At 39.2% G+C, this 13662-nt stretch overlaps 1 protein-coding gene across 1 annotated transcript; it reads left to right on the top strand.

Moving 5' to 3' along the window:
• Positions 1-2044: 2044 nt before the first annotated feature.
• On the top strand, positions 2045-12790 carry LOC137284371 (solute carrier organic anion transporter family member 5A1-like). Its single transcript, XM_067816155.1, has 9 exons — positions 2045-2624; positions 4153-4239; positions 4467-4643; positions 6544-6708; positions 7081-7270; positions 8037-8160; positions 8485-8639; positions 10231-10295; positions 10938-12790. The coding sequence occupies exons 1-9, from the start codon at positions 2045-2047 to the stop codon at positions 11231-11233; spliced, it is 1839 nt and encodes a 612-aa protein (XP_067672256.1). The 3' UTR covers positions 11234-12790.
• Positions 12791-13662: the final 872 nt, after the last annotated feature.

The raw sequence follows: 13662 nt of genomic DNA, 5'->3' as shown, positions 1-13662 counted from the left end.
CGCTCAAATGACACGAAAGTTTGACATGTGTTTGGCGTGTGAAAGCGCGAGTTTGACAAATATAAAAATTTCAACGACATGTATTATCAAACTAGTTTGCCGCGTGAAGGCTGCTTATCTGCGGATCTTCAGACTTCTTGATATTATAGATATCTTGATATTATTGTAAGTGCGGTGAAATGATGTCAACAGAATTTAATGCAATTCAAGTCAGTTGACCTTATATTGTACATTTAGAAACTTCTCTTGACGTTTTGTTATAAAAGTATTGATATTAATGGCGCGGTAACTTCGGTTTGGGTTAATTGGAAACCGTATTCCACAGAACCTAGGCATTCCTATACAAGTCAAGCAACAATGAGAAGTTAACAGATAGTGATTCTATACTGAATGAAGCAGAATCCTTCTATAAAATCTTTATTCTAAAAATGCTTTACCGCCCTAGATCACATTGTAGCCCCTACCCTCAATGATGAATTAAGAAACAGTATGGAAAAAGAGATAGATATGAATGAAATTTCCCATGCAGTTAAGAATCTGAAAAAAAAGAAAAATCCCGGGAATTGATGGATTCCCAATTGACGTTTTAAAATTCTTTTGCAATGAATTTAAAGTTTGTATTTTTAGTTTCGTCCAAATTATTTCCGAAAAAATCAAATATGTATAACTTTGAAAAGAGTAGTAATAACTTACACACCTAGAGCAAACAGAGCTAAAACACTTGGAGATCTATTACTTTATTGAACGCACTCTATAAAATTGTTAGCACTTGTATCACTAACCGTGTAAAGAAAACCCTAGATTCTCTAGTATATGCTAACCAAACAGGCTTTATTCCAGGAAGACCTCTTAGTGAACACCAAGATAACTTTATGATATAATGTTGGAAACTAATAAAAGAAATATACCAGGTCTATTTCTCCTTATAGAAGGCTTTCGATACAACGTAAATGAACGTGAATGCATTCAAGGGGACCCTCTGCCACCGTACCTCATTTTTGTCGCTGAAATACTTGGTTGTATGATTAGAAATAATGAGAACATGAAAGGTATTGTTATTGACAATAATGAGTATTAATTAAAGCAATATGCAGATGATACGGAACTATTTCCAGACGGAAATGAACAAAGCCTAAAGGCTGCTATAGATGAAATTAATATATTTTATAAAATGTTAAAACAAATATTAATAAGACAAACGCAATATGGATTGGATCAAAGAGAAATAGTATGGACATATTATGTAAAGATTATAAGATAGAATGGAAAAATGGTGTGTTTCAAGTCTTAGGAATTAAATTCCACACAGATCCTAACAGTCTGTGGGTAATAAATGCAAGAAAAAGACTAGACGAGATAAATAGACTGCTTCCACAATGGAGGAAAAGACACTTGACATTGATTGGTAAAATAACGATCATAAAAACTTTGGCGTTGTCAGAACCTGTTCATATATTCAATACTCTGCCTAATTCTCCTAAAGACTTCATTACTTCACTGGAGAATGTCTTTTTTACATTCATATGGAATGACAAACCTGTTAAAATCAAAATGAGTGAGCGAGTGAGTGAGTTGGGTTTTACGCCGCAGCTGTATGACGGAGGTCTGTAAATAATCGAGTCTGGACCAGACAATCCAGTGATTAAGAACATGAGCATTGATTTGAGCTTTGGAACCGATGACATGTGTTAACCAAGTCAGCGAGCCTGACCACCCGATCCCGTTAGTCGCCTCTTACAACAAACATAGTCGCCCTTTTATGGCAAGCATGGGTTGCTGCAGCCTATTCTATCTCGGTCGTTAAAGTCAAAAGGAACAATTTGAAAAGAGTATACAAAATTGGTGGTTGACACTGTAACGTTTTGTGACGCTTTGAAACTAGCTAACCTGAGATCTTACTGAAGAAAAGCAACAGTTGAAAATCTATCTCTCTCTCTCTCTATCTCTCTCTCTCTTTCTTTATATATATATATATATATATATATATACTTCAATTCATCAGGCAATAGACAGTCAAGTTGGCGCACAGGGGCGTGAGTGTGTCATGGCTGAGGTTGGAGGACGTCGACGACGGTGTTTAAACAACATCCTCTGCTTCACTGCCGTGTTCAGTGTGTCGTCACTGGTGCTGGAGGCAGTCAAGTCGTACACCGTGTCACAGATCACAGCACTAGAGAAACAGTTTGGACTCAGCAGTGTAAGAAGTGGCCTCCTTCTGAGTTGCAACGAAATCGGTTATCTTTCAGCTATTTTCTTCTTCAGCCATTTTGGGGGAAAGCGTTTCATACCTAGGATCCTGTCCTGTACACTTGTTGTGTTTGGTATTGCTAGTTCAATGTCGGGCCTCTTACACTTCATGAATCCTGTATCGCTCCCTACTTTAGAGGATCTTGACTCTAACTATTCTTCGTCACAAAGAGTCAGGCTGTGTCAGGATTCCGTGCAGGAGCATGAACGATGTCCAGCCACGAAGGACCAAGCCACCAACAACGAACGCTGGATGTACAATGTGCTTGCAGTGCTTATGGTGTTACTAGGAGTGGGGAAATCACCACGATTTTCCCTTGGTCTAACATATGTTGAAAATAATGCCCGTGACAAACAGCAGTCAAGTTTACTGACAGGTACGTCCCCAGGTCTTACATGATGTAAAGGGGAGAGCTTATGGGTGCAAACACGATAAATATTTTGATTCATTATGCAACAGAGAGAAAAACACATCATTCGTTGTAAGGTGGAAGTTTTACATACATATCCAAATGAAATCAGTTGGTATTTGATTATAATATGACGCTTGTAGATCACGAGTTTAAAAAATCGCGTGTTGAGGAAAGAGCTAGTGTAGAGGAAGCAGCGCGTGCTGTTGTGAGTGGTGGACGTAGTATGTCTTGTGCATGTAGTGTGTATTGTGTAAGTAGTGTGCATTGTGGAAGTAGTGTGTGTTGTGGAAGTGGTGTGTATTGTGGAAGTAGTGTGTATTGTGGAGGAAGTGTGTATTGTGGAAGTAGTGTGTATTGTGGAGGAAGTGTGTATTGTGGAAGGACTGTGTATTGGGGTGTATTGTGGAAGTAGTGTGTATTGTGGAAGGACTGTGTATTGTGGAAGTAGTGTGTGTTGTGGAAGTGGTGTGTATTGTGGAAGTAGTGTGTATTGTGGAAGAAGTGTGTATTGTGGAAGTAGTGTGTATTGTGGAAGAAGTGTGTATTGTGGAAGGACTGTGTATTGGGGTGTATTGTGGAAGTAGTGTGTATTGTGGACGTAGTGGGTATTGTTGAAGGACTGTGCATTGTGGAAGTAGCGTGTATTGTGGAAGTAGGGTGTATTGTGGAAGAAGTGTGTATTACGGAAGTAGTGTGTATTGTGGAAGGACTGTGTATTGTGGAAGAAGTGTGTATTGTGGAAGAAGTGTGTACTGTGGAAGTAGTGGGTATTGTGGAAGAAGTGTGTTTTGTTGAGATGATGTGTGAAATGGAAGTAGTGGGTGTACCGAAAGTAGTGTGAGTAGCGGAAGTAATATGAATAGTGGAAATAGTGGGTATAGTTGAAGTTTGTTTGTGCTGAAGAAGTGGGGTGTACTTGAAATAGTGTGTGTAGTGGGAGTAGTGTGTGTATTAGAAGGGGTGCAAAATTTAAAAGGATTGTGTATACCAGAAGGAGTGTGCAATGCCGAAAGAGACTGAATAGTGGAAGGAGAGAGTATGACGTAAGCATTGCATGTAGCGGAGGCATTGTGTGTAGTGGAAGGAATACACATAGTGAAAAGTATTGTGTATAGTGGGAGGAGTAAAAACAGCAAAGGGATAGTAATGGAAAGAATGCAAATAGCGAAAGGATTGTGTGTAGTAGAGTGTTTATTGGGAAAAGGACTGTGTGTAGTGGAGACTGTTTATACCGAAAGGTTTGTGTGGAGCGGAGAAAGTGTTTATAAGAAAAGGATTGTAAGTAGTAGAGAGAGTGTTTATAGCGAAATGATTGTGTGTAGCGGAGAGAGTGTTTATAAACATTGTGTGTAGCGGAAGGAGTGAATATAATGAAAGGACTGTGTGAAGTGGAAGGAGTGCGCAGAGCAAAAGGATTGTGGGTAGCAGGAGTGCTCGGGGCAGAATTATTTGTAGCTAATGTACTCATTCGTTTGTATTCCTCGTCTTGTAGGCATCATCATGGCAATGGCATTCACTGGACCACCTGTTGCATTCGGTATTGGTGGATGGCTCAGTGACATTCCTATTGATCTAAACGGTTGGTTATGTGCTTGCATTAACCAGTGAATAGTAATTCCATTTATTCTTTCCAGTCTTTACAAATATGTTTTACAATGATAATCTACTCGCGAATTTGCATTCAAATAGAGGTTTTGTATTCAAGCGACTTACCCTCATTTCGCCTTGTTGTCCGCATTGTAGCTAGGAATCTGTGTTTTTCACACCGTACGAGCACAACACTAGTTGTATGGTTTTGATTTCAAGAGTCCCAGTTAGACAGTCATCACCCCAAGTGGATAGGGGCATGGTGGATCGGGTACCTGATCTTTGGATGTGCAGCCCTCTTTCTTGCTGTACCCTTAGGCTGCTTTCCAAAGCAAATAAAGAAACGAATGGTTGAAGATATCGACACGACCAAGTCAGTGAAAAAGGACATAGTTGGTGAGTTGCTGCACTCTGGGTGTGACAAGTGCTAGATAATAACTTGGCAATTATAACGTTTTCCCTTTTGTTCCATTAGCCGAAACGCCACCATGAACATATGAAAAGCATAATGCACGGGCAAGTAAGCGGTATCGGTCACTATGAGTGAGTTGATATTCTAAATGACATCAGCAATACTTCAGCCATATAGTGACTAAATACAAATTATAGACTCATAGTAATTAAAAGTAAAACTTTAATATTAAAACCCCACAAAAGAATGACATGAAAAGAACAAGATGTTCACAGACATGAATACATAACTAGTAATTACATCTAAAATATTTAACTATGAATGACAACACACTCTAAAAACAGGCTATAGATTGCTAACAACTAAAGGCAGATCACCGTACTACAGACCTATTACATGGAGACTTACATGCTTTCTACGTGGACCCTGGCAAGGTTTAAACCATCCCTTCAAATTGTGACAATGTTTGGCAACCTAGCCATAAAATAAAAGAACATATATGCTACAGTTAAAACATGTACATGTTTTAATTTACTAAAATTGTTTTGGGACTGACGTACCCTCTCAGGACAACATTTTCACATTACCATAACCCCCTCCGAGGATACTGCCACTAAGAATGTCATAAGACATTTGTCTATTTACAGAGCGGTTATCAAAATCTCAGCAGCAAGATCGGTCACTGTGTTCTCAGAAATGCCAACTTAGCTAGGTAACAACTCGTAATGGCCAGCAGCAAGATCATTATATAGTTCAACAGTTTCGATTAAAGGTGGATGTTTGCAAGATTGACATTTCATGGCTTGAGGATATAAAGGTTCTGCAAATATGATATATTGTTTATATTTGTATTACTTCTATACGCCGTTGGTTACAAGACAAAGTCTAGGCTTTTTTTGACGGAATCAAGCAGTTTTAGGTTGCTTTTGCAGGCTCCATTATATACGATTGAGACCTAATAACGTTTTGAACGTAACGTGCTATATTTACACTTTAGATTACACTTTCTTAGTACTTTTGTGAGTTTAGTCCTATCCGGGATTCGAAAACCACACTCTCAGCTGCAGAGTCAGGCACCTAATCACTAGCGCACAAAGTCAGCCGCCTAACCCACTCAGCCACCGCAGACTTCCAAAAAAATGAAAGTGTGACAACTTGTAGACTTAGTGCCTTGGTTCCTGTGCGATTAGGCGCCAGACTCTGAGAGTGTGGGTTTGATTCCCGGATGGGACTCAACTCAATTGCTGGAATTAGTACTTAATTAAGAAAGTGTTATCCCAAATATAACATATGTTACATTTGACCACTTTCTAAATGACATTGCGTAATCAAAGTTTGGAACACTCTGATGAATTTATGTAGGTGTAAAGGGGAGCTTAATCCCCTCTCCACTAAGAATTGGAAACGACTTTTAAATAGATCAAGTGCCCTCATACATTCAGTTTTAAGGGATTTCATGTGGCAGAGACTATAATGCGAATAAAAGATTAGACTTGGCCTCTTTGACAACGTTGATGGCAGTGCCATTTAAAAATAGGCATGGGTCTTTATGCGACTTGTATTTTCCATACAGTTAGTTTTTAACTTCGCAAATTTAAAACCGTTTTCAAGACACCATATTTATACATTTTATCTGAACATTTATCTAAACGGGACACTTTCTGAGTGCAAATTCCATGTGGTTATGTGTGGGAGTTTCATGGCGAGTTTGTTATACAAATGCCACCATTTTAGGTATGTGATGTCTGTTACCCATGATCTCTACGCATCAATCGACTGGCATATTGTTTTACAGAAATACCACACCCAGAGATCCATTTAGAAGTTAGTAGCTAATATTCTCTTGTACCGAATCTAACCGAATTATATCTTTTGTGCCCGCAGACATGCCAAGATCCATATTACGGATATTGAAGAACCCAGTAGTCGCCTTTCTTCTCTTTGGGAACGCCAGTGCTTTGTTTTTTGTTGGAGGTTATTTAAGCTTTGCTCCAAAATACATCGAGACTCAGTTTGCAAGGCCGGCAGCTGAGGCGAACTTCATATTGAGTAAGGAGCGACGACAGTTTCAATGACATTATGTTTTCACGTGTGCATCAGTGAGTAAGACGCAGTTTAGTTACAATAAGACTGGCATGTCATACCTCCAGATGAAAGTTGTGCATTCTCCCATAGTATGTACACATGTCTCTCTATAATTTCTGTGACTGAATCAAATTGGGACTGTGTAAAACTTATTCATGCATATATATAGGGGATCGTGCATATTGTTTATGGTTTAAATTCGACAGATTCTGTACACCAGAAGGAGACACATTATATATAGGTATATTAACATGGTTAAATTATTGTTTATAAGTGGAAAGTAAATCACATTCACTTGCATCTAAGGTCACATTGCCATACCTGAATGTGTTGAAGGTATTCTAGGGCTGATGTGGTCGTTAGTGGGCACCCTACTTGGAGGCATAATCACCAGTCGATTCCGGCTTACCAGCATTGGATGTACAAAGCTCGCTACCATACTGGTATTCATTGGGACAGTCGTCTATTCTCTCACGCTGATCTTTGGTTGCGACCAACAGAACATCAAAGGTCTAGGTGACAGCAGGTGAGAGATAGTTATCACAGGTCCCACTGCGGGCCAGAAAGTCTATAAACTAAGTCCTGGTTTACTGTCCAATCCCTGTGCTCTATAACACGTAAAGGAGCATCACAGAAATGATCGAAAAGCGGTCAATTACGCACACATCAATCAACATATCCTATTTTGAAGGTCTCATACGTATCAGACACTTTTGCCCATATTTCCGATGTGTGTAGGAGGCATATACACAAGCTTTCCGAGGGGGTACATTTGTTGCCTTTTTTCTTAAAATCGTTAAAGACCGAATTGCTGTGCCGGACGTATATAACATTAGGTCGTAAACGCAATGAAATCATTTGACAACAAATACACGTGCATTTTTTTATTTATGACCACTTCAGTCTGAAGTGCATGCCTATCATAACGGTATCAAGAGATTGCGAGATTTATCAAGTATTTTGAAGACTTTCGATTTGAAAGAGGAAGAAGTAAATATTTTTAGGACTATCAACAATTTCTAATGCTGTTCTTTGCTATCATATTTGATTCTTGATACATATCCAGATAGTTACAGGTTCGGATATGAAATTGCTTGTTACGTCCCAATATAGCCAATGCAAATTAATATACGGCATCTTTGGTCATGGAGATCCATTTAAGCAGTTTACAGTTTATTTCAACGAAAGATCAGACACCTTACACTAAAAAGTGATGATGATGGGTTGAATACAGCTTTTAAGACAATGAAAGGTATACAAATATACGTCTGCATTAAATAATTTTGTTTCAGACATTCCTTGGTGAACGACACTGTTTGCAACTGTGATGCAACGGAATACATGCCTCTATGTGGAGTTGATGGAGTGACGTATATCAATCCATGCATGGCAGGATGCACGTCTCAGAACGGTACAGTAAGTATTTCACTACCTGCAAGTCTGGAGCCATGTATGTCATGACACCAGTTTTAGGATGGTGCAGTAAGTATCTCACTCTCTGTGAGGTTCTTTGTATGCCAGGACGCCAATATCAGGATGTCACTACCTGTGAGGGATGCCAGTATGAAAACTGTGGGTATCCAACTCATGGTAGTGATACATGTTACCTCGGAATTGCAGTGAGAGTCACTAAACGCCATTGGACTATTCACAGTTAAAAACAGAAAATGCATTTAGTTTACTTTTTTTCTGGTTTACAAGTATTTGATATACCTGTGCTGTTTGCTCGTCTTATTTCAGACATACATGGGGTGCAGCGAGATTCCTGGTACCGAGGGTACAGTGAGCAAATGTCTGACAGATTGTCCCTACCTGTATCCCTACATCATTGTTGACCTGTTGTCCGGCCTTGCGGCGACAATTTCCTTAGTCCCTGTCGTCATGACAATAATGAGGTTGGTGCTTTTAACGCAAACACAGACGCACACGTTTTTGAGACAGTTAATCAATCTTTACAAGAATATATATGACATCAAATGAAGACAAAGCCATTTAGTCCCAATATGGTTAGGTTAATTGGTTTCCCTCCCTACATGTTTTCACCTGGAACACAAGGCTTTGCTTGGGAACAAAATGTGTCTAACTATTTATGTAGAATTATTATAGCTTAAACTTAAGCTAGTGTGTAGCCTTATAGGTACTTGCGTTCAGTCAAGCTGTAAAGCACCACCACTTTAATATTGCCACTGATACTTTCGACTCTATCCAGTTAGAAAGAGCTGTTGCTGATTGCGATAACGTGATACCTCACAATTCAGACACACACAGAAGAGAATGTCATTAATTCTTTTTATTCAAAGTCTTTTATACTCAAAGAGTTGTAAATGACACGTGGACACTGTTAACTCTGTGGACTCGGATGTTTCTATACATCTTTTTCTGATTGACTGCTGAGCATGCCAGTCGCGCAAGTTTCGAACTGAAGAGTATTGTATTTGAATCCAGATCTGAAGTATGGTGCTTCAATTTCAGAGCGGAAGTATGATAAATCAATCCAGAACGTAAATTTCTGTATTGAACTGTGGTACTTTAACACCACAAAGACCTTCAGAATCACAGTCACACACACAGCAGTACTGACTTCATCAGCTTCCGCAAATTCTGTGCAAAAGAATACCCCCAAGATTTCTCGAGTGCTCAATTTTGTTCTGACAAAGGAGAATTCTTGGCTTCCAGATTCCACACAAAACAAATGCCTCTAAACTTCCTTACATAATTGGACAGAAGGACGAAAGGGTATACAGTGAGGATGAACACGAGTTGGTGGACTGGCAGACTCACCTGGTGTATTTGTTCTACCATCCATTCCCCTTAGATCCCCGGTGCAGCTGTTTGTTCAACTAAATGCAACATCAAGCATGGTATACGTTTACAAGACAGTCTGGAAAACAAATAATCGAGTAGTGTTTTCAGACATTAAAAGACAGTCGACGAAGGATTGTTTTAATTCTGGGAATATTTTCTCTGATGCTCTTCATGCTCTTGGAAGACTTCTAAATGTTCTCAGCTAAGGTTCCATGATATCACGCATAAGCCCGACACAGTTTAAAGACAACACGTGAGCTGCTCACCCCGCGGGATGTCTCTATAAGCTATTTGGGACTGCTATAAATCATATAAGTGAAAGGACGAGTAAAGGGCAATAAGGTTAGCCTGTAAAGACAACGGGTTACATCTTCCTGCCACCAGACATAAAACACGCTATTCCATGCTCAACAGCTTAGATAGTATTCCAAACTTCCAATCGCAGCAAAGTATTTGATCACTTAATTCTTAATTTCAAAGCTGCAGAACATATCAAATTTTGACAACCCCAGTTTCATAGGGAGTGGAAATGTTTTGTGTCATATATTTACAAGAAGATATCTAGTCGACAGGATTCGGTAAGGATAGATGACTGGTTTGGTTTCCTTTATGTCCCTTTTCATTATCTATACATTTGAACATTGAATTATTTAACTTTTAATTTCATTTTATTCCAAAAAGAACTGTGCATCCGAGGGATAAATCCATGGCTGTGGCTATATCGTCTTTCCTAAATAGTTTTGTTGGTAAGTAAAAACAGTACAAGGGAGCTTCTTGTCTTTGCTTGTAGGTTGACTTCCACTGAGCTAGATCTTACTCTATCAATCCGACGTTCACAGCAGGTCGAAGAGACACGTATCTTCGGAATACCCTTACATACCCGCAGCGATAATTTATACACATTAACTTAAACAATACATCGAGCTGTGACAAATACTGCTACTTCCTTATACCTGTATAGTAATCATTTGAGTCATGTAGGTTCCATTTAAACAAATAAGAGTGAGTGAGTCTAGTTGTACACCGCACACAGCAATATTCCAGCTATATGGCGGCGGTCTGGAAAAAATCGAGTCTGGCCCAGACAATCCAGTGATCAGCAACATGAGCAATTGGGACATGACATGTGTCAACCAAGTCAGCGAGTCTGACCACCCGATCCCGTTAGGCCTATAGCTATTCTACCTCAGGACCTTCACGGGTCTAAACATATAAGAAATGTAAATCCAGACGTTTGCGTCATCTTGGGCAGACTGTAAACCAAAGTGGCTCATTATATGTACGTACATACAGCACCTTTTAAGGTTAACTGGAACGTGAGTTTTAATGTATAAAGAGTAGAGTATGTATATTCTGGTGTCACTCATGAAACTTATTCTACTCTCCAGGTTTTCTTCCATCACCTATCGTTTATGGAAAGGTCATTGACACCACGTGCTCTCTGTGGGAAACAACGTGTGGTGAGGAAGGTGCATGCGCAATGTATGATCTCCCAAGCCTGCGATATCGTGTGAAAGGGATGGACACGGGACTTCAGTTACTATCGTCAGCTGGCTTCTTTGCAGCTTTTATTTTACTAAGAAATGGGGTGGTTGAGGAGTATTCCGATTCACTGGAACCACAAACCCAACCGGTGCCAGCGGAAAATACCGAGAAACGTGATGTTCAGCGTACACAGTTTTAAAACCCCTTCCACACAGAAACGAAACTGTGTAATGAATATGTTGATTTCTCCAGTAACTAAAACTGGACGAAATACAACGACAACAGTATTTAGCTAAACAGGTTAAAACTATCGGTAGTAGTCATTGATGTTATATATAATATACGTTCAACCGGTTTCTTTCTTGTTAAAACACATTTTTCATTATTGGGCTCAATGGTTCATCATCATCATATACCTGTCCAGTGTGGAACTGAGGTCTATTCTGGCATTTGTCGTCAAGAAATATGTTGTATGACTAATTTCAGTTCTACTCTACTACAGACCTGCCTGTTTTCTACCCCAGTGGAAAAAAGAAGTACTCTCTGAATTGAGTACGGAGGGGTACATGTTGTAAGTAATCCGGACTTGTTTTGCTTTTCACTGATTAAATATCCATAGACACTTTGATTTTAAGGCAAATGGTCATCGTGAAATTATGATAATATTTTATGAATTTTGAGATATGTACCATAAATACAACTGGTTCCCATTCCTTATCTACATTAGGTCCGTAGTGAAATCGTCCTGCAACTCTTTAAGGAAATATATATTCCATGCGGAACACAAACTTGACTAGAAATGAGAACGAGTGTAGTGCCTTATCATTATATTTCGAATAAGATAGGATAGAAATGAATAACAAGTTCTAATTTTTGCATCGCAGCGCTAGCATGCCTATAGCAGGTCGGAAAAAGCCACCAAACAGACTCACCATTAATCAGTGCTACAGAATGCATGTATCAAATGCAACTGCGCAAGTACAAACGACACCAAATATATTTAAGCAAGATTCATATATATATATATCAACAGCCAAGAGCACAAGTATATAGGTTGTACTCATCCTGAGGAGGCAATACAATAAGTACAATTTACAAAACTCCAAATCAATGACCTAAATTTCCAAAGACCCACAGATCCAAACGCTTTCTTGTAAATATTTATTGTGTTACGGTTAAGCATTTTGCCGTGACAAAAGGTGTAAGAAATTCCCTGTGCACCAGAACAAAACAGAACAAAGTCTAAAACATTACAAATATTGTATTATTTAGCAAAGAGCGCACACGTTATACAAAGTCACAATTCAATTTCACAATACCGATTTAAAATACAATACACATGGGACAAAATCTAAGGCAATGGGTCACACAATAGATGGTAAACTCATCAACGTCTTAGTGCGAGAGAGTGACAGTTACCGAGCGGTCTGACAGCTGTTAATGTAGATCAGGCGTTGGCGGATATGTTGATGATGATGTATACTCCAGTGAATTGTCTGTCCGTGTCCGTCCCAACACGGTCAAGTTGCAACAATGGTCAAGTTTAATTACTGGATTACTCCTAACTGGTTATATATGCATAGAATGTATAACGGAATTAATTGTCCTTTCATGATCATACACATAGAATTCGAATTAATTCACTGTTCATAAAAGACGGGAATCGTGGACCAGTCCTATGCATGTCGTACCAACCAAACATATTTTCAACGATGATATCATGAACAATGTATCAAAACCAGTAAAACACATGTTTCAGATTCATTAATGTTCTGTTGAGTATACCTTTGCCTGACATCATGAAATCACAGCAGAGTTAGCTGCATTCATGGAATAACATGTTGACACCTATAACATGATGTGGTGGAGACAGATAATAGTTGCTCGACCTACCATTCTACAGTTTTGTACGATCAAACACCCAAATGAATGTCAGGGCAAATCATAACGGGAAGGCTGACACAAATGCCTTTTAACAGTGGGCAAACAAGTAAGGAATTCAGGTCCGAAAATGGGTATGGTGACATGCAGCACCTTACATGAGATATGTTGGTCTGGATAATGAGTTGTACCTAAAAGTGTAACGTAAATTGTTGGAATATGGGCAGCAGTCTCAATAACCGACTAATGAACCATACCACCTGTTCGACGGGGTGTCTCAAATGTATACACTCACTTTACCCAAATTCGTGGATTAGCTTGATTTTCGAGAAATCAAGGTACCGAAATCTCGTATGACTTCACGTAACGGTAGTTTTGAAGTGGATACAATAACACGCTTCACAAACAAAAATGGTCAGAATCGCTCCACTACAAGTAATCCTAAATCACTTATACAAAATATCAAGTCCGTCTAAAATCAAATTACAAATATATGCGATGCACCAACACTAGTGAACATCAGACCGCATGTTTTGCTTGTTTACCAATCTGTCGGGACAGACTGTCAACAGACACAGTATTGCTTCTGTCGACTGCAAGGCGCATACAGCTGCGTTGACACCAAGTCATCTTCAAATTTTCATTCAGAGATTGCTTTACTGACCCATTGTCAACTGACGTAAGAAATTTGCGTTTCTGCCAGCAGTTGTCAGTCATAGATCGCATATTGACGAGAAGGAAACAATC

Source organism: Haliotis asinina, chromosome 5, assembly GCF_037392515.1.
Source record: "Haliotis asinina isolate JCU_RB_2024 chromosome 5, JCU_Hal_asi_v2, whole genome shotgun sequence".
NCBI classification, from domain to species: domain Eukaryota; kingdom Metazoa; phylum Mollusca; class Gastropoda; order Lepetellida; family Haliotidae; genus Haliotis; species Haliotis asinina.
This window is presented reverse-complemented; position numbering and strand designations above follow the sequence as displayed.

Coding starts and splice junctions, on each gene's coding strand:
- LOC137284371 (XM_067816155.1), top strand. CDS start 2,045: ATGGCTGAGGTTGGAGGACGTCGACGACGGTGTTTAAACAACATCCTC. Junction 8,161..8,484: donor GCACGTCTCAGAACGGTACA/GTAAGTATTTCA, acceptor GTCTTATTTCAG/ACATACATGGGGTGCAGCGA. Junction 8,640..10,230: donor GTCGTCATGACAATAATGAG/GTTGGTGCTTTT, acceptor TATTCCAAAAAG/AACTGTGCATCCGAGGGATA.